General features: G+C 42.2%; 1 protein-coding gene across 1 annotated transcript in view; it reads left to right on the forward strand.

The window, feature by feature from the left end:
- LOC134405672 (uricase-like) overlaps positions 1 to 20,227 on the forward strand; it is a 44,709-nt gene extending 24,482 nt beyond the window's left edge. The window contains exons 2-8 of the mRNA XM_063136920.1: positions 6,770 to 6,988; positions 9,234 to 9,350; positions 9,624 to 9,702; positions 12,344 to 12,533; positions 15,059 to 15,182; positions 17,301 to 17,384; positions 20,069 to 20,227. Coding sequence (XP_062992990.1) covers positions 6,770 to 6,988; positions 9,234 to 9,350; positions 9,624 to 9,702; positions 12,344 to 12,533; positions 15,059 to 15,182; positions 17,301 to 17,384; positions 20,069 to 20,209 — 954 coding nt within the window. The 3' untranslated portion in view covers positions 20,210 to 20,227. The remainder of the gene's footprint in view (positions 1 to 6,769; positions 6,989 to 9,233; positions 9,351 to 9,623; positions 9,703 to 12,343; positions 12,534 to 15,058; positions 15,183 to 17,300; positions 17,385 to 20,068) is intronic.
- Positions 20,228 to 21,351: the final 1,124 nt, after the last annotated feature.

The raw sequence follows: 21,351 nt of genomic DNA on the forward strand, positions 1-21,351 counted from the left end.
CCACATGTGATCTTGCATTTGGTTCCCAGTTAAGGCTACCAAGGAATCACCCCACAGCCTTACACATTTTTGCAGCTATTGTCAAGCTGCCAACCTTGCCCTCAGAGGGATGAAAGGTCTAATGTTGATGTGTGCATTTGTCAATCCTTTCCAAATAGAATAACAGTAGTGTGGCCTGTTAAAGCCATCTGTCTCTTGTTTGTGACATTTATTTTCTCTGCATCTTGTGATCAAAGTCATAAATGCTAAGCCTTCAATCAATCTTGCTTCACAAAAGAATGCTGAGCAAGGCCCTGTCTGCTTATTATGTATATTTAATTTATACTTATATTATAAACGCAAATACATGTACAACTGCATTCATACACAATAGATAACTCTTTCAACTAAGGCAAAAAGACCCATATGTTAAAACTGGACTTACTCATATTAACAAAGGGTGGGTTTTTTTAACCTTCGGAGAGGTCTCTTTTCTGTTTCTTGCCATCTCTTAAGCGAACATATACCGTCGGTATTTTTGCCATTTTAGCTATTCCCCATGCGTCCACCATTTTTGCCATTCTCCATGAGTTTTAGTGGTGTGTGTGTGTGTGTGTGTGTGTGGAGGGGCATCATCAACATTTACTCCCAACTAGATGTTCTTGGGATAAATAATGAGGGGAATTGTTTAGTTGGTCATCCTGTGCTCAGGCTCTTCCACTTTAGACTGCAGGCAGGTTTACCTCATGGGATGTTTCTTCATACAAAACCTTTCCTCCACTACACATAGAACACTGATGGCAGATGGAAGGGTAGCTTTCTATGAGAACAAATTTTGTGATTTTTGTGGGAGGGCATCCAATCTTATGAGCTCCCCCCTACACGTTAAGGTGGTACAGTCCAACTATAGATTTACCACCTCAGGCAGAGCTAGGATGCCATCAGAGTGAGACGTGACATTTTATCCCAGCTCAGAGATGATGGCCTAGGAAATGCAGCTTTCATTTACCTGGCCCCACAAACGGCTTGCTTGAAGGCAAGGTGTCAATCTTGTCCACCTTCCCCTGGAGAGAAATAACCTTTAGGAAGCAGCTAAACTGGCAGGTGAGGTGCAGTGTAATTTTCACACAGAAACCTGTACTGCAAGAAACGACTCTAGCCTGGAGACTTTCATACACATTGTCAGCACTTTATGGGTATTTCAGCTGACATACATAGCACTTCAGTACAAAGCCCTCATGTAACCGCTTTTGGAGTCAGGGAATGACACCAAAAACATGGCTAACCATGTTAACACACATACATATTTAATGTTTATATGTCACTGTTTACTAATCACCTGCCATGGGCATTCAGATATAAAATGTAGACTTATGCTAAGGTTGGGACTTAAGGTGAGACAGATAGAAATGTTGAACAGTGATGTAGACTTGTTGCTATTTTATTAGTGTTGCTTTTATACAATTGTCATATATATATATATATATATATATATATATATATTGCTTTTATACAATTGTCAAATATATATTTATATATTGTTGAATATAAAGTGGATATTTATCCTCTTTAATTCATAGTTGGGCAATACCTTTATTAGCACTAACCAAAGTGTCTCCAAATAGTCTGCAAGCTTTTGAGTTCCCTAGAGCACTCCGTCAGGCTGCATAGTACTGGGGGACACACACACAACCCCCCCCCCCCAAATGAGGACAGCTGTTGTGGCCATGGTACAACATGTAGCCATTGTCCTTTGCCACACCTCTCACGGCAACCATTTTGTGGTGGAACGCATTACAATTTCACAAATTGCCGAATGTGCTCATGGCCTAAAATGGTTGCCTACTCTTGCTTTAGTCCCGATGATTTTAGTGGGCCTAAAGCAGGAGTAGGCAGCCTTAAGTTAGTCATGACTAACTCAGCTTATTTACTTCAGTGGGACTAAAGCGTGGTTACCTCCATCTGGATTTGACTTAGTGCTCTTTAAGGGAGGCAGTCTGAGCACACATCTAATTGTACGTAACCAGGTTTTTAATCATTGGCACAATCCCATCGGGATTCCCATCAGCCTCTGAACCTGAACCTGACAGGAATTCTGTGCAGAGCGGAAGCGCTACAGAAGTGATCTTGCCTCCATGCTGGTCCTGCTCTGCATTTTGTTAGACAGGCAAGTTCACCTGTCTAGCTGGGATTCTGTGGAGGGAAGGAGGCATGGGTGGGAGGGTAGATCATAAGCCAGATGCCCTAGTCTCCTCCCCTCTCCGCCCACAGAACCACCCTCTTCCCTCCAAGGTTGGCTTTGTGACCTTGGAGAGCGCAGTTCTCTATGTGCCTGCTGTGATCGGGGAGGAGGAATAGGCAGGAAGCTCAGACACCTAGGATCCAAGGTCAGAGTGCTGCCTCCGACCTTGGATCCAGGAATCCAAAGTATCCTATGGCCTGTCAGACACTGATTACTGTTCTTGTATGTGTGAACCAGCCCATAACCAACATCCTGGAACAGATTCCGCAAAATGGGACATGTTACAAGTCTACTGAACCAACAAATCCTATTTTTTGGGTGGCTTTCAAACACAAGAGTTGCAGACCTACCATTCTTATTCTTGTTGGAAGATCTACTGTTGGGTAAATCAATTCCAGTTGCTTATTGTGTTCTTGATGCACGCAGGATGCTTAAATGCCAGGGACAAAGGCTACCCTTCAGGTATAAATGGTAGATTTTGGCATTTGACTCACTAGATGCCTCCAGTGCTCAACAGCATTTAGCCACTTTTAAAATGACACTGATTTGTTCTAATAAAGCAGAACTGATTTTAAAATAAAGCCAAATTCATACATTAGGAAAAGATTTCCAAGTTATCAATTGTTGATAGTGGGAAATAAATGGAAGTAACAATGCCAGTCATCTAAATACCTTTAGTTATTTTATTTTATTTATTCATTTGATTTGAAATCCTATCATAAGGATGGGTAATCCTAGACACACAGGATGGGTAATTGCTAATCCAGCCTTCCCCAAACCTGTATTCTCGAGACTACATCTCCCATTTTTCATTCCCATTGGCCATCTTTGCTGGAGATGCTGGGAATTGTAGTCCAACTGATGTAGAGGGCACCAGATCAGGGAACGCTGTGTCTAATTTGTATAATTGGGTGAATTTGCAAGGATTGTAAACAAGCTAACAAAGTACTTCCTCTGGGCAGTGGTAATTGATTCAAGTCTTTCAGAGATGGTGGTTTGTAGGAAATAATATATTTCACCTGAGGAAGTTCTCATCAAGAAAAATAACGCAAAACAATATTCCCATCAAACGTTTCCATGACACTCTTTGCCAGTGTCTCTAAAGAGAAGTGTTCCTAATGGAACACCTCTCTTGTCTTGAACCAGCCTGGACACTATGATCAACATCTGGGCCCTTCCTCAGAGTGCCTCCCCCGAGGGAGGTTTGGAGGGTGATGACAAGGAGGTGGTGGCCCCTCAACTATGAGCTCCCCACTGAGGCCCACCTGGTACTAACACTGTCATCCTTTTGGCACCAGGTTAAGATTGCCCTCTACACGCAAGCATTTAATGACCTACGATGGGGCATGTATGCCAATCGTCCAAACAGGTCTAATATTTTACTGAAAATGGTTTTTGCTGTCTAAATTGTTTTACATTTTGGATATTTAAATTTTATTGTCCTATGAATTGTTGTAAACTGCCCAGAGAGCTTTGGCTACTGGGTGATATAGAAATGAAAATAATAATAATAATAATAATAATAATAATAATAATAATAATAATAATAATATAACAATGCTAAGAGTCACGGAAATTCTCACTTTGATGCAACTCCTCTCTCAGACAAGATCTGGCTTTTTAAAGAGCTGTTGCAACCCACCCACCCCAAGAATTTTCTCATTTTTGGTATGGAAGTTAATGCTGTAGGTTACTCTTCAACCACTAATACTGCGTTAAAGAGCAGTAATTCGGAGATGGGGTAAACGTGTCAGGGAACATCGACTGCAAAAACATGCAGAGGCAGCTGCTTTTGTGTAATCTAACAAACATTAGTTGTATTAATTGCTTTACTGTTGTTGTTGTTATTGTTGTTACATCAGCATTTATTTGATGATTGCCTCTTTGAGTGTTGCAGCCTAGAAGTAATTAATAAATCTAAGGAACAATAATGATGGACCGCAGAAACTGCTTATGGGAAAATGATTTCCATCACTGATAGGTAAACCACTTCCTCCAGAACTAGCAAACATGATGCTATCATTTTCATCTGGATCCAGCTTCAATGTGGTATTTAGGCAGATTGTCTCAGCAAAGAACAAGCTTTGTGGTGCGCTATTAAGAGTTTGAGCCGCAGTTTCCCGAGGAAACAGGACAGGTTTATTCAGGCGTGCCTTGTTCATGCAATTCCGAATGAGTGAAGGGAGAGCAGGGCTCCGCTTGCAGGCCCTGACTGTCCATGTGTTGGGACAAACGTCCTGAAGTGAGGAGCATACGAGCATAGGGCTTCCCATGTGTGGAACAAGCTCCCTGCTTCAGACCTTCTGCTCCCACACACGGACAGGGCTGACCAGAACGTGATGTAGGGGGGAGGGCTAACAAATTATGTGTTTGTAGGGCAGGAGTGTTGAATCTGGCCTGCCTGGGGCCCTAGTCCAGCCTTTGGGTTTCCCCAGATGTTTGTGCCTCCTTCCTCTGCTCCATTTGTCTTGATAACATTGATTTGCTGGCTTTCAGGCAGTTTTTTTACCATTTGAAAAGTTTGGCCTGCTTCTCTTAAGGCTTAGTTACAGGCAATAAAAGCTTTATTTATTTATTTATTTATTTATTTATTTATTTATTTATTTATTTTTGCATTTATATCCCACCTTTTTTACTCCAAGAAACCCAAGGCAGCATACATAACCCTCCTCCTCTCCATTTTATCCTCACAACCACGACCCTGTGCCCTGCCCTCTTTTAAATCTGGGGGGAATCCGCACGTCGTACCAAGACCGCTTCTAAGCGACCCCAGTGCGACGTGAAAGCGATCGTATAACTTGCCTTTGGAAGAGCCGACAAAGAGGCGTCCTTGCCACTGCCGCCACCCACAGACCTCCTCGCCGGCCGGTGAGGAGAGCTCGGCTGAAGAAGGCGGGGTGGAGAGCGGAAGAAGCTCTCCACCCCGCCTTCTTCCCCCGAGCTCTCCGTCCCAGCTGGCGAGGAGGTCTGTGGGTGGCAGCGGCAGCGGCGGCAAGGACGCCTCTTCCTCGGCTCTTCCAAAGGCAAGTTACACGATCGCTTTCACGTCGCACTGGGGTTGCTTAGAAGCGGTCTCGGTACAACGTGCGGATTCCCCCCTGGTCACTCTTGTATAGCTCCTGCAGCTTTAACTATTGTGATGAAGAGGGAATTTTACCAGGTTCTCCATTTATACAAATAACACCTGCTGAAATTCCTTTTTCTATGCAACTGTTAAAGATACAGGAGCCCTGTCCTCCTTTTCATATGGTCACCCTACTTTAGCCACTACACCACACTGGCTTTAAGCTTAAAAATAGGTTGGTATTGCCACTGGAATACATCCCCTGAGAGCTTCTCTGAAATAGATTTTGCCCCTCGGGCTGAAAGATGTTCAACACCCCTGTTGTAGTTGATGTAGAGACAGATTCCTCAGGTTTCCTACAACCCAAGTCATATTGTGTGATGGAAAATGAAGGCAGGTAAAAGCAAAGATCAACCTTATACATTCTGGTTCCCAAAAGGGCTGTTTCCTCAGCAGACGTGAGCACGCCTCTCCTTCTCAGGTGAGAACAGAGAGCAGGCCAATCTGCTCAGGACTTTCTTAGGCCTGTCTCATCAGCCTGTCAGAAGACACACACGCTTCCTACCATCTAAAAAGAGAAAAGGAGTGCCTCTCATTCTTGGCAGGAAAACAGTTTCTCATAGCAAAGAAAGAGCACCCTTATCAGCTAGAAGGTACAAACTGTACATAGCAGCCACTTTACATTAGCTATCCCTTGTTAATTGGCAGAAGCGCTCACCTTCACTGAATGTGAATACAGCTATGAGAACCAACTCTATAACTTCATTGCCAACTGCTCTAACAAATTAGTATACATATGCTACTAGATACTGCATATGACTCTGTGGGGGGTTCTACACGTAGTACTGAGGGTGCTTCCATGCGCCCCCAATGCGGCCCCAAAGCGATCGTGTAGCTTGCCTGGAGAAGAGACGAGGAAGAGGTGTCCTTGCCGCCACCACCGCCACCCACCTACTTCCTCACCGGCCGGGACGGAGAGCTCGGCCAAAGAAGGCGGGGTGGAGAGCTTCTTCCGCTCTCCACCCCGCCTTCTTCCGCCGAGCTCTCCGACCCGGCCGGTTCGGAGGTAGGTGGGTGGCGGTGGTGGCGGCAGCAAGGACGCCTCTTCCTTGTCTCTTCTCCAGGCAAGTTACACGATCACTTTGGGGGCGCACTGGGGGCGCATGGAAGCGCCCTCAGTACTACGTGTGGAATCCCCCTTTGTTAATTCTCACCAGATTCCTCACAATTGTTCCGAAACTGAAACCAATACAGTGTAAGTTGTGAGTAAATTCTATCTGAGTTGGCGTAGTGCAAATATAATTCTGTACTCTGCAGGTGGGTCTCGTATGTTTGAAATTTGAACATCCTAGGTAAAATGATAAGATGATTCTACGTATGGATACAGATTCAAGTATTTGGAACAGCTCTTGGTATCTCTTCGGCCTTATAACTCTGACCTATTTGAAGTAAAAAAAAAGAGATGTTTTTGGTTTTGTTTACAGTCCAAGGATGTAGAATACGTGAATTCCGAATATGGGAAGAATGCAGTGAGAATACTGTACATTAGACGAGAAGGCAAGACGCACTGCATTAAAGAACTGGAAATCTCTGTACATATACGACTGAACAGTGTGAACGAATACCTGCATGCTGACAACTGCAACGTCATCCCCACGGACACCATAAATAATACAATTCATGCTTTGGCCAAGTGCCAAGGGGTATGTTTTAAAACTCATTCTTTTTATCCTTTTATTGTATAGATAGATATTGCCTCAATATATTGCATTGTCCTGAATTACAAAATAAGTCCTCAGGCAACAAATTAAAATAAATAAAAAATATGAGGGGGGGAAAAGATAGGGTCAGATTTGGCAACCAGTGGGTCATATCGCATATATCAGCAGCAAGTGGCAGATTTGTTAACCTTCCAGTTGAACAGAAAGGTTTCTCATAAAACAAAGTAAGCTGTGCTGGTCAAATATCAAATATCAAAACAAATATCCAAAAGCTACTGTCAGGCAATACATTTATTAGAATCAACCAAATATGTACAGAATTGTGGTCAAGCTGCCAAAGGAAGAAACCAAAGGGCAAATTGCACGTTATATTAATTATGTACCATAGAGCAGCCCCTTCTCTTCTTTGTTTGCTACTCTAGAGTATGCATGTGAAGCTCCTAAGTTCTGGGACATTGTTTTCTAATAGATTATTAATGTATTTCTGTGAATTCACTTCTGCAAGAAGATTTTGGTTTCAAGGACAAAAAAATCCGGGATATATCCCCTAAAATGTGAGGACTTTTTTTAAAAAAAGTGCTATTTGGTTTGTGAAGCATTATTGAGACCACAACACACTTGGAGGGAAGGATTAAATCTCTCCCAATCCCAACATTTACTTCCTGAAATCCCCTTTCCCCATGGGGAGATTATAAAAGGAAAGAAGTTTCTACTGGCGTCATTGGAGGCTTTCCCCCCCCCCCTTTTTCTTTTTTCCCTCTCCACTCTGCAAGATTGGGAGCATTTCAGGAAGCAAATGGTGGCAGGGGAAAGATTTAATCCTCCCCTCCTGGTGCGCTGACATCTTGATCCGAATCAGCACTGGGCACACTTAGAGATAATTAAAAACAACAACAAGGGAGGGGTTGGCTACATGCTACATAATTAACAGAATATGTAGTTTGATCTTAGCGGTTTTGTACTTGGGATGCTTCCAGTTAGAGGGCTGCTAGCGCTACTAACCATAAGGCATTGTGCTGCAATTCCATTGTTTTCACTTTAACAGATTTTTCGTGGTAAGGAAAAGATGGAAGAAACAGTGGGAAAACAAGGGAGTATTACAAGCAGAAGATGACATTGCTCCCCTCCCCTCCCATAAAATTCCATGAACGAGGCAGGGGGAGGGCACTTTAAAAGCCAAATTTGAAAACACCCTTGTAGAGAAAACCGTATACAGTGTTACACATTTTCCGTTCAATCTTGAAAAATGGAACTTGTCACAGGTCTTCTTCATTTGCATGTATCAACGGGAAAAGTCTAAATCCCAGATCTTATCTTTTTGGAATAAACAAACAGCTCCTAAGTTCTGGGACATTGTTTTCTAATAGATTATTAATGTATTTCTGTGAATTCACTTCTGCAAGAAGTTTGGATTCAGGGACAAAAAAATCCGGGACATATCCCCTAAAATGTGAGGACTTTTTTTTTTTAAAAAAGTGCTATTTTGGTTTGTGAAGCATTATTATACTTAATTTAAAATTATTTGTTAAAAATGGATGTTCACCAACATTCACATGGAAGGGGGTATATTTTCATTACCACAATATGAACTTCCAAGGAGATGTTTGATTATCCAAAATACAATAAGTAATAGTGCACAGAAGATAAATTTGGAACCCTTCTCTCTTTTTCATGATGCAAGACCTTTAGGAAAATTGGTTAAATGAAAGGGGGAAGATAAATTACACCTAAAAGCCAGGATTTAAAGAACCACACAGACCTAGTTCTATGAGCCCATGTGGTCTTTAGATAAGTTTAAAGTAACACCAGCAAACATGTGGCATTAATAAAACTTCTCTTTTCTTTTCAACTGAGAATTTCAGCAGGAATTTATAATAGGAGATGGTGGCCAGTTGATCAAAGATAAAGCCATCAATTCTACTGGACTAGTGCAAATATCTTGCACAAGCCTAAGGAGAGTTTCAGGTCAAAGGCTCAGTGTGTGTGTGTGTGTGTGTGTATCTGTGTCACACTGCTTGTTATAATGATCATAGCTCTTTTTAGCATGGAGTATTATGTTTAATTGGTTCCATAAAGATGTCTTTTGTAATAAGATGTGTTTGACTGCCATATCCAGTTAATCAAAGCATTTGTAATGAACTGAATGTAACATAAGAGACAATGTCTTTTGCAATTTTTACCGGAAGATAGCTGCAGATCACATCTAATACATTGTTTGTTTTACTAGATCAGAACAATAGAGGAGTTTGGCCTTAATATCTGTAATCACTTCATTACATCGTTTTGCCATGTGGTATATTGCAATGCCTTTATCCAAGAGGTTCCCTGGCAGCGCCTAGAAAAGGTATGGAGAATTTATACGCCAGGGTGAAAATCTGGTCTTGTGTGCCTTTATGTCCCTGTGGCTCTCACGTCTTATGTCCTTATGTCCATGCCAGTGAGTCATAAGGAGCAACTACAACATGTGAGAGGAACAGAGAGGGATTCACGAGGGGGCATGGGATCACCTTTACTATTTATAATACATATGTTCATGATTCTGCTTTTACTTCCTCTGTTACCTTCAAATCTCCAATAGTATTATTTACAAGTTTGGTGTCTCATTCTTAATCTCCAGGATGGAACCCCACATGCTCACGCTTTTCTCTATAGCTCTGAAGGTGTTCGATTTTGCGAAGTGGAACAGACAAAAGACTGTAAGACCATCCTTTTCATTTTTTCCAGTAGTATTTTTGTTTTAATTCTCAGGTGAAGAAAGCTAAGGGGCAGTATCCAATGCGACACAGACGCTAATGCATATTACGTTGTCCTAGCATAAGGGGCCTTTAGTGCAACGCCAAGAGCCTTGGCTGGCACAATGGGTTTTTCCACGAACATTGGCAGAGGTTCAAGGACTTGCATTAAAAAGTGCAGGAGTGGAAGTGGGGATTTCTTGCTTCTGTTTACACGGCGCAGAAAAGCAAGAAAAACACATCCACATCATTGTTGGTTGCCATGTTGGAAATGAAAAAGCAAGTCCGAATGCCAATCTCTTTTCCTATTTTTTAAAAAATCTATCTTATTTGTAATCTATTCTTCTTCCAAGGAGCTCAGGATAGCATGGTTGGTGTTTCCCTTATGTATCTTCATAATAAACCTGTAAACTAAGTCAAGCTAACAGACAGTGACTGGCCCAAGGTCTCCCAGTGAGTTTCATGGATGAAGTAGGGACCTGAACACAGGTCTCCCCAATTCACACACCAGACACAACCTACCATATTGGCACTCACTCTATTCCCACCCCCCATTATAGCCCCAGTATATTACCTGCTTGGCAGCACATTCCCTGATTGGGAGAAAAGGTCAGATATGCTTAATTCATGCCGCAATCATAAACTAACTCAATCGGACTTAGGTTTGAGTCAATATGTACAATATTGCACTGCCAGTTTTCCCCCTGCTCAGAACCTTTAAGAGCAGACACTACAATAATTCTGATTAGGTCTTGATTGGGGAGAATCTTTTTTCTACAGCTTTTAGAACTTGACATTGTTTTTACTTTCACACAGATATTTTATTGTCCCCTGTCTCTGCCTTTTCTTATTCTTTTATTATGATTTTATTAGAATGTAAGCCTACGTGGCAGGGTGTTGCTGTTTTATTCTTTTACTATGTACAGCACCATGTACACTGATGGTGCTATATAAATAATAGTAGTAATCTGTAGCTCACTGGTAAAGCACCTGCTTTGCATGCAGAAGGTCCCAGGTTCAATCCCTGGCTTCTCCAGGTAAGGCTAGAGAAGGAAAACCTGGAGAGCGGCTGCCAATCTGTGTCAACAATACTAGGCTAAATGGACCAACGGCAGTTTCCTATGACCTGCCTGAGCCCCCTCCTTTGTAGCTCCAGATGTTACAAACGCAGTGTGGCTGGCATTAAAAAAAATGTTTGCATGATGTGGGTTCTGTGCCATAGTCACAATGTTTATAAATCACAGTAATGTGGATTGGATATGGATTGTGTTGCAAGTCCTTACTTCAATGCCACAGTTCCCTGGGAAACCCCTGGGAAACAGGGTACTGACTGTGCTACGTAGCTACCATGGGGATTTTAATATACTATTTTAAGAATGTAATGTTTTTATTTTTGTTTTAAAATGGCATTAACCACTTTGGTCCTAGAGAATCAATAGGCCAGGATATAACTTATATAGGAGATAACTATATAAATAGATTATTATTATTTATTTTTTATTGCATTTGTATACCGCCCCATAGCTGAAGCTCTCTGGGCGGTTTACGTAGATAAATAGAACTCACATAGGGAGTAGAATGCAGGTGTATCTGCAGCTCTATGAAGCTCAGTTTTTGGGGACAGCCACCTTACTAGGCTAGTATTTGAAATCAGAACTGAGTTAAACATCCAGATCAAAGCAAAGCATTTCTCCAGATGAAATGCAGGCTCCCCTCTGCATGCCCATGTCCTATTTGTGGGCTTCCCAGAGACATCTGATTGGCTACTATGAGAAGGATGCTGGTCTAGATAGGCCTTTGGTCTGATCCAGGCACGCTCTTATGTTCTTAAAATAAACTTCAAAACCTGAGCTGTTGAATCAAAGGAAAGCCACTGTCAAAGACCTCAGCTTCTTGCTAAATAACCTTGCTAAATCTGCCTTCAAGCAGCCTTCCTTGTAAACATATTTTGTAATCAGGTTTATTCAAATTGGGCTCCTAATAAATCTCTTTTCATAGAATCATAGAATAGTAGAGTTGGAAGGGGCCTATAAGGCCATCAAATCCAACCCCTTCCTCAATGCAGGAATCCACCTTAAAGCATCCCTGACTGATGGCTGCCCATCTGCCTCTTGAATGCCTCTAGTGTGGGAGAGCCCATGACCTCCCTAGGTAACTGGTTCCTTTATCATAGTGCTCTAACAGTGAGGAAGTTTTTCCTGATGTCCAGCCGGAATCTTGCTTCCTGTAACTTGAGCCCATTATTCCGTGTCCTGCACTCTGGGATGATCGAAAAGAGATCCTGGCCCTCCTTTGTGTGGCAACCTTTTAAGTATTTGAAGAGTGCTATCATGTCTCCCCTCAATCTTCTCTTATCCAGGCTAAACATGCCCAGTTCTCTCACTCTGTCGTCTTGACTCTGTCGTCAAGACTCAGCCTTGTAGGCCCCTTCCAACTCTGCTATTCCATGATTCTATAGGGCTTTTTTAAAAAATGAAGTTGTTTAAATTGATCACCGAACCTTGAGGAAAAAGCCTTATGGTTATTGGATTGGTATCACACCTTCAACTGTTTTGAATTATTTGTAAAAGGAGCTGACACACTCTCTCTCTTAATTGGATTGCAGGTCCTCCAATTGTTTTTTCTGGCATAAAGGATCTGAAAATGATGAAAACAACCCAGTCTGGATTTCAAGGTTTCTTCAAGGATAAATATACCACACTTCCCGAAAGGAGAGATAGAGTGCTCTCAGTAGAATCACTGGTCAAGTGGTGTTATAATGAATGTGCAGAAGGCCTTGACTATGACTGCATATGGTACACTAAAAACCTTCTACATGGGGACCCTTTTGATGGTGCATGAAATTTGTCTACAGTGAAGATGTCTGATATATAGTAGATTGAAAGCAGAGTGATGGATAGAATTAGGAAAGGTTTTGATCAGAGATGTGTAACTAAGTGAGGCTTTTCCAAAACGGCCCATTGTGGAGGTCACTATGACTCCTTGGCTGCCAGCGTTTAGAGTTGATGCCCAATCACTGGCTTGACTTGGTTGTTTGTATTTTAGTTATTTTCTTTGTATCAATGCCAGTGAAAAGGCCATTTTTAGCTTGAATATGTTTAAATGAAGCCACATTTGGGCTGGGCCTTTTCTCCAGTTGGAAAGATGGAAGTCCTAAGCATGGGGGAAATGATTTTCACTCCTATCCCCTCGCCATGGGTCTTGAGTGCAATCTGTGCATTTGTAGTGTCTTTGCTGTATGTACAGTGCGCACCTTCACATATGGCATAATCAAAGTCTTGATTATGCTTATATCCCTCCTCATATATGGGGTTCCCACTGGCTTTCGTTTGATCAACTCCACATCTTCAACAATTTGGCAGAATCACACACTCTGAGACCATTCACTGATCCACACTTTGGGAATATTCATGTGATACATACACCACACCAGAACTGTTGTGGTCTTTTGCTTTCTTGACTGCACATTTTATTTATTTATTTATTTATTACATTTATATACCGCCCCACAGCCGAAGCTCTCTGGACAGTTCACAACAGTAAACTTTAAAAAGTATACAAAAATTAAAAACCATCAGAAACATAAAAACAACAGTATAAAAACAACAGTATCCATTTATAAAACAACAGTTCTGGGGTCCGTTAAAAAACAGTCTTAGCGTTGTTAAATGCTGTTAAATGCCTGGGAGAAGAGAAAAGTCTTGACCTGGGGCCTGAAAGATAAAAATGTTGGCGCCAGGCGAGCCTCATCAGGGAGATCATTCCACAGTCGAGGGGGCCCTCTCCCTTGTTGCCATCCTCCGAGCTTCCCTCAGAGTAGGCACTCGGAGGAGGACCTTAGATGTTGAGCGCAGTGTACAGGTAGGTTCATGTCGGGAGAGGCGTTCCATCAGGTATTGCGGTCCCAAGCCATGTAGGTCTTTATAGGTTAAAACCAGCACCTTGAATTGGGCTCGGAAACGTATAGGCAACCAATGCAAGTGGGCCAGAATCGGTGCTTATATGCTCAAACCTCCCTGTTCCAGCTATCAATCTGGCCACCGCATTCTGCACAAGCTGCAGCTTCCGAACCATCTTCAAAGGCTGCCCCATGTAGAGGGCATTGCAGTAATCTAATTTGGAGGTTACATTTAAAATTATTGCAGTGTTAACTAAGGACAGAAGAGAAATCCATTGATTCTGACATTTTAGACGAACACCCACTTTCCACCTCCTGAATCTATATGCAAACTGGAATGCACTTGCACACTGAAATCCACACTTTTCAGAATTTTGCAGTACAGTTCGCAACTCAAAAATTGCACACAAAATGCATATATTAAGGAGAATTGCACACCAACATTCATATATTTGGGGAGAGTACATACCAAATTCACATATTAGGGGGAAATCGCTTACAAAAAGTGCATATGGTAGGAAAAGTGTGTGCAAAAACGCATATATTAGGGAGAAATTTACACAAAAATGCATGTACATTCTTGTGCAGACTTTTTTTTTTTTTGCCAACTTGACAAACAGATGCGGAAATGGATTGAGATGAACTTATGACCTGGAAAATCAGAAACCGAGTGAAACCAAAACCGACAGATTCTCCCAACCCCAGTATTCATATTATACAATCCATCCATACAAAACCAAGGGAAGGAACGGAGGGATGGAGTGAAACAAGCATGACTATTGTTGTCACGACACAGGCCTCACACACTAGGCCTTGACGCACACAAACCTTCCTCAAGCCAAGCGCCACCACTTGAACAACCTGAGGGTAGGGTAAAACACAACCTTTCCCTCATATGAGAGGGTAAAGGCTAGAATCTGAAAAGGTTTTACTGTGTATGTAATAAGCTGAAGGTTATATATAAGGTGTTTACGATAGTAACTGTAGAGCAGGTGATAAAGCCAAGCAGACACGTGGTTTGAGGTAACAAAACAAAATAAAATGTTTATTTTTGTTTAACAGATCTTAGTTCCTTCAAGTTAACCTGCTTAATCTACTAGTTTTAATAATAACAGTAATCTTAAATCTCTTAAAATCTTATCTCCTTTCACTCTCCACACCACTGACAATCCTAACTGACACTCCCCACTCCCAGCCAACTAACCAACATTTATACTCCCCCCCCCATTTCACAGCATCATCAGCCACACCCACTCGGTCCAACATTCTGCACTCCCTAGACATACAAAGCCAGACATAACTAAGGGAACAGAACTGTGGGGTAATGCCACAATTGTTTTACAATTTCACACATGGGTCAATTCATGCCAAAATGACAGCTATTGCACTGATTAATTCTAATTATTACACATTACTTTGAAGGCGAACTGCCCATGAAAGTACTCTTGATGCCTTTGCTGGACCACCTGAAACAGGCCATTACTCACCTTCTTACCAGAAGACGGTCAACTGCATTCAGACATACATCCTAGATAGACTTCCAGAGGTCAGTAGTGTTACTTCTCTTTACGATTTTGACAAATGAGTTATGAAAACTGTATTCTTAGAAAATGGAGTTTCCAAACCATGACACCACCTTGAGAAGAGTCAGGCCATTGGTCCATCTTGCCCAGTACTGCCTACCCTGATGGGCTGTGGCTCTCCGTGGACTTAGGCTTTTCCCATCCTTGCTATGTCAGATCTATATAATTGAAGATGCAAGGGATCCCAGCTCGGACCTTCAAAATGGCATGTACACCTGTTTTTCTAACACTCAGCTAGGTCCCCTCTCCAAAACTGATAGGGAATGACGAAAATGTATGATACCGTATTTCTTTGATTCTAAGACACACTTTTTTCTCTATATAAACATCTCTAAAAATGGGGTGCGTCTTAGAATCGTGGGTGCGTTTATTATTTCTTAGAATCAAAGCTTTTTTTCTGTTGGTGGTACTGAAATTAGTGTGTGTCTTACAATCAATGGCGTCTTAGAATCAAAGAAATACAGTATGTGGAAAGAGTACATTTTATGGCACATACCTCAATTCAGGACATCCCGGTGTGAAAATAGTATATTTTATTTTTTTGGAACTATATATTTTGGCCTGTCTCAGAAATTCAGGGGGTGGGGTGATGGCCGGTGTAGTGGCTAAAGTGTTGGACTGGGAGTCTGGAGATCCGGGTTCTAGTCCCCACTTGGCCATGGAAACCTACTGGGTGACTTTGGGCCAGTCACAGACTCTCAGCCCAACCCACCGCACAGGGTTGTTGTTGTGAAATGGAGAGGAGGAGGATTATGTATGCCACCTTGGGTTCCTTGGAGGAAAAAAGGCAGGATATAAATGCAGCAGCAACAACAACAACAACCAGAGAATGTAATATACTGAGCTTGAAAGGGATTGTTTAGTTCGGAAAAAAGGAGATTAATGGGAGCTATGATAGAGGTGTACAAAATTATACATGGTGTGGAGAATGTGGGGATGGGGAGACATTTTTCTCTATCTCCCATAATACTAGAACCTGGGGTCATCTAGAGAAGCCGATTGGTGGGAGATTCAGGACAGATAAAAAGAAATACTTCTTCACACAGTGTATAGTTAAATTATGGAATTCACTGCCATCCATATTGATGGCCACCAATTTGGATGTCTTTAAAAGGGGGTTGGATAAATTCTTGGAAGAGAAGGCTATCAACTGCTGCTGGTCCTGATGGCTATGTGAAACGTCCCGTATAAGAGGCAATAAGTCTGCGCGCACCAGTTGCTGAGGAACATGGGTAAGAGGGTGCTGTTGCACTGTGCCCCACTTCTGGGTCCCTGCTCAACAGCTGGTTGGCCACTGTGTGAACAGAATGCTGCACTAGATGGACCCTTGAAGTGATCCAGCATGGCTCTTCTTATGAGCTCTGTGTTCTAAATGATCCTTAGGATCAATTTCTTTCTTACTACCTCCTGGGAGTTTCACTAGGCTTCATTCCCACTATAAAAAGCCTCAAGTGGCTTACAAATCCAACCAAATATGATCAAAATAATTTAATAGTATAAACACACACACCCAAAAAAGGGTTGGATGCACCTACCCATGAGCAAAATGCCTCTAATGAGGTGCTCTTGCTGAATCCCCCTTCCTACTGCAGTGCCCTATACCATCCAAAATGCTGCTCCAGAGGGTTGGAAGACTTCCCAGAATACTATGGGAGATGGTGCTGGAGGGGAAAGGGGCAAAAAAAATATATGCCTCCCCTCTCCTCCAGTGGGAACGTCTTCTGGATTTGGGTCACTTCTGAGAAGGGGCCGTTTTCTGGTAGCCACCAGCCTAAACTCTGAAGACAAGCATACTTGGAGAAAAGACTTAAATGGACACCTTATTCGATGGGCAGGTTGAGATGGGAGCAATACCCAGTGATGTGGGATAGAGGCAGTAGTTGGTTATCTAGACATTTCAAGGAAGAGACGGGAGAGGAGATGGGGGAGACATGGAGCAGCAGGAGTTGCATGTTCGTTGCAATGCCCTCAGTTGGCGTTAACAGGAAAGGGGCCTGAATGAATTTGATTGTGCTGCATATAAGGATCATGTCGCTTAACAACTTGTAATGGTGCATTTTTTTAAAAAATTGTATTTTCAGGTTGAGGAGGTGGAAGTGATCTTGTCCAACATCCACTATTCAGTGACCAACCTAGAAAAACTGGGGTTGTGCAATGACAAGGAGGTGAGGAAATTCATTTCTCTTCTAACCAGTGGGCTGGACAATTTGGAATATATTGCTGTGAAATTGTATATAGGGAAGAGGAAGAAACATTTAACTGAGAATTCATACACATTTACACGCAAGATGGAAATTTATTTTTAAAAACCATTCTGTCTTCAGAGAGAGAGAGAGAGAGAGAGAGAGAGAGCGCTGAAGAGATCTCAACAGAGCATTCACAGTATCTTAACTACAGTTACCCATGATCGGGTAATCTCTCACTTAGACTATTGCAATGCATTGTAAGTGGGGCTGCCCTAAAATAGTTCAGAAACTGCAGTGGGCCCAAAATAGGGTTACTAGATTACTATCTGGGATTGGGTAATTTGACCATATTATGTTGTGTAACATGATTCCAAACCCTCCCAACTGAGATGTGAGACAATAAAGAGGTCTGCTGTGCAAATCTGCAAAAGCTTTATTCAGTAAATAGACACCTCTTCACGCCTGAAGGGAGTGTCTAATTAATAGAGCTGCCCTCTATTAATTAGCCTAACAAAGCAAGGCAGTTGCCTTTCAACTAAATGGATGGTTTCCCACCATGCCTAAGAGGCTTTAACCAGTCTGGCAGACACTGCCTCCCACCTAAGTGGACTCTGGGACATGTTAATTCCGATGCTCCCTCTCCCACTGACAAAGACTGAGTTTCTGGTGGAGGGAGATGATCTCTGAGCCTGGGCTTCCTGTTCGATAGGCTCCTGGGAAGATTCCTCCTTGACTCCTGGAGATTGTTGGAGAATTTCCTTCCCCATTTCCTCTCTCAGGTGGTTTACTTCTTCAGCCTCCAAGTCCGATTCGGAATCCACACCAGGAAGTCCAGGGCTCATCCTGACACCATGCTGCACAAACTCCCAGTCTGTTTCCAGGCCCAATTTAAAATGCTGGTTTTCAACATTTAAAGCCCTGAACGACTTGGGACCATGTTACTTGAAAAGCCACCCTCTCCCATATGTACCTACTTGAATCTTAGGGTAACTACCAGAGAGAGGGGTGGGGGGATCTTTTCAGCTGTGGAGCCTCTTATGGAACAGCCTTTCGAAAGAGTTTTGCCTGGGCCCATATGGCCGTGGGGTCCTGTCGGTGCCAAGTGAAGACCTGTACACCAGGCCTTTTAAATTATTCATGTAATCTAGGCCTTTTCATTTGAAAGTCTGTATTTTTCAATTTGGGGTTGCTGTTGCTTTTGTTTAATGTTGCTTTTGTTTTCACGATTGTATGTGGTATTTTTTGTATCTAAATTGTTTTTATGCTTATTCATTCTAAGCCGCCCAGACAACTTTATGTTAATGGGTGGCATACAAATGTCATAAATACATAAAATAACCCTCCAGAATTCTTCGGGGAAAGCCATATCAGTTTGTACTGCTTTGTATGAAAGGCAGTGCCAACAACAGCTTTAAGACTGAGACTGACCATTCTTTCCTTAAGAGAGTTGAAAATCTTACGCTGGCAGCAGTGCAGTGTACATACTCATTTCTTTTCCCACTGCCATCTGCGTTCTCTCAAACCACTTTCCTGAAAAAAGAAAAAAAAAAGTTTGCTAATCTCTAGTCTAGAGATTGCGTGAGGAGGTGGTGGTAGGGAATGAGCACACTGTCTCCACCCACTCTTGTCACCAGTCTTGTCCCATAGAAGTCTCTTTCACCCTCCTCAAGTTGGAGGGTGAACGCCTGCAGTGGGCAGTCTGCTCTAATCATGGAGGTTCTCCATCTGGAAGACCAGGCTTCTCGGCCATATAGGGAACCTCCATCAGTGGAGCAACCTCCTTGCTGCAGATGTTCATCCTCCAACTCATGGAGAGCAATGAAGGCAGAGGGCACAGGGCAAGTATCTTCATCCTCACATGATTCTCTTTGTGCACAACTTTATTTCCTAGTCCGTATACATACTTGTATACCTTTCAAATTCAAAAAAAAATATTTCCTGTTGGGAAAGAGATGGATTTCAGTTCAGAAAATGATAATTGTTTAGGATTATTGGGAATTCTAGAGGATAGGTTTAAGACGCCTTATTCTTGACAAGAAAACCACTGCAGAAGCATGATAGCCTTATGAGAGATAAAGGTAAGGAGCCAATCCTTTCAATGGAAAAGCAAATTGAACCACTCTCTGTAAACTTGTTTCATCGTGTTGCGTGTCCTCACACATTTAGGGCTTATAATAACAGAGCTGGCTTCCCCTACATGGTGTCCTCCAGATGTTTTGGACTAGAACTTCTGAAAGCCACACTCAGCATGGCCAGTAGTCAGGAGTGATAGGTGTTGTAGCCCAAAATATCTGGAGGGCAAGATGTTTGAGGGAAGGCTGATATACAGTAATAACTTTCTAGCAACAGCCAGTTTGAGCGAACTAAGGCTCTGTATATGCAAAAACCTGTCTATGCTAGAAACCTATACCATTTCAAATGTGATAGCTCAGACAGAATCCTGTAAATTATCATTTGATGAAGTACTGACCATTTTTGGTTGGGGTGCTCTGGCCGTTCCTATTGCTCTAATTGCCAGCATTAACCTGGAAGAGAAAATAACTGTAAAACAGTTTAAATCTGTGATGTGGCTATGCCTGAAGAAATATGCGTAGGTTTCCTCTTAAGGTAATAGTTGTTCAGGCTGGAGCTAAACCATTTACATTTATGTGTTTTACATACAGGTCCTGACACCGCAGGACACACCCTTCGGTGCTTGTGCATCTACACTTCGTAGGAAGAATTGCCCAGGAAAAGAGCGCCAAATTCCGCTAGAAAGCAAAGCCCGTTGTTCTGTTGGATGGAAGTCTGGCCGTCGGGTGTAAGCAGCCAGCATCCTTACAAAAGCATCCTATTTAGCAAAATTCATCTCCTATGAGCATGCATTATTTACTCCATGCTTCTCTTCGTATTACTAAATCTCCATGTGTAGTTGCGGGCGACATTTTCAAAGGTATCCTAAAGGAAATAATATGCTAATCCCACAATGCATATTTTTTCCTTTTGCTTCTTTTGAAAATCCAAAATAGAAATGTTCCAACACAAACCCATTAAACCGCAATGGGTTGGATCCAGATATAGCCATGCTTAGAGTAGAGACCCTAAAAGTATTGGGAATTAAGTTAGCCTGGGCTACCTTAAAAGCCCATTGGGTTTGATCCCAAAACTTCCTTCCACAGACAGGGGTCTTACTGTCCACAGGATGCTTTTCATACAATGGCAGAATACTGCTTGCAGAAATGGGGTGTGTGAGCTTCATTGATTCCCCTCTCCCTCTATGGTTCCCCATGCACCTCCAATCTGCTTCAGAGGGTGCTGGGTCTATAGAGGGAGGGGGGAACTGGCAAAGCTCCCTTCCCCCTTTCTCCTAGTGGGAGCAGAGCAGGATTCTCTGCAGGCAATGCTACTGCCACCAGAAAAAGTTATTTCAATGATTCTTATTTAAGTAAGATTACATTTGGATCCAACTCAATGATTTTGCGAGCTTCCTATTTGAATTAGTCAATGAGGACTTGTCTTTTCATGGATGTGTAGATTCTCTGAAGCAATTGCTGTTAAGATATTCTTTTTATTGAAAATATAATACGTTAATACGCCAGATCCCTTGACTTCCAATGGAGCAACATTACATTGAGCTCCAGTTAGCTGAGGATCTGGACTTCTTTTACAATTGAACATATTCCAGTTGAACAAATGAGGGATATTTATATTGCCAATATAAAATTTAATTAGACCGTATCAGTTAAGAGAATCAAATGAAGCTTTAACACTGCAGTCCTCATATATAGAGCTTGGTCAGAATAGCAATGATGTCAGTTTCGACTAATTGATATTTAAGTAGTATAATGATGAGTATCCTACCTCTGCACTTTGCTCCTCTGATACACAAACCCTGGGGCATGTGTGGGTAGGAAAAGAGCTGTGTCTATTTATATAATCAATCTTAAGACATGCTGAAGTTACCTTT

The sequence above is a fragment of the Elgaria multicarinata genome, chromosome 1 (assembly GCF_023053635.1).
Source record: "Elgaria multicarinata webbii isolate HBS135686 ecotype San Diego chromosome 1, rElgMul1.1.pri, whole genome shotgun sequence".
Taxonomy (NCBI): Eukaryota; Metazoa; Chordata; class Lepidosauria; order Squamata; family Anguidae; genus Elgaria; species Elgaria multicarinata.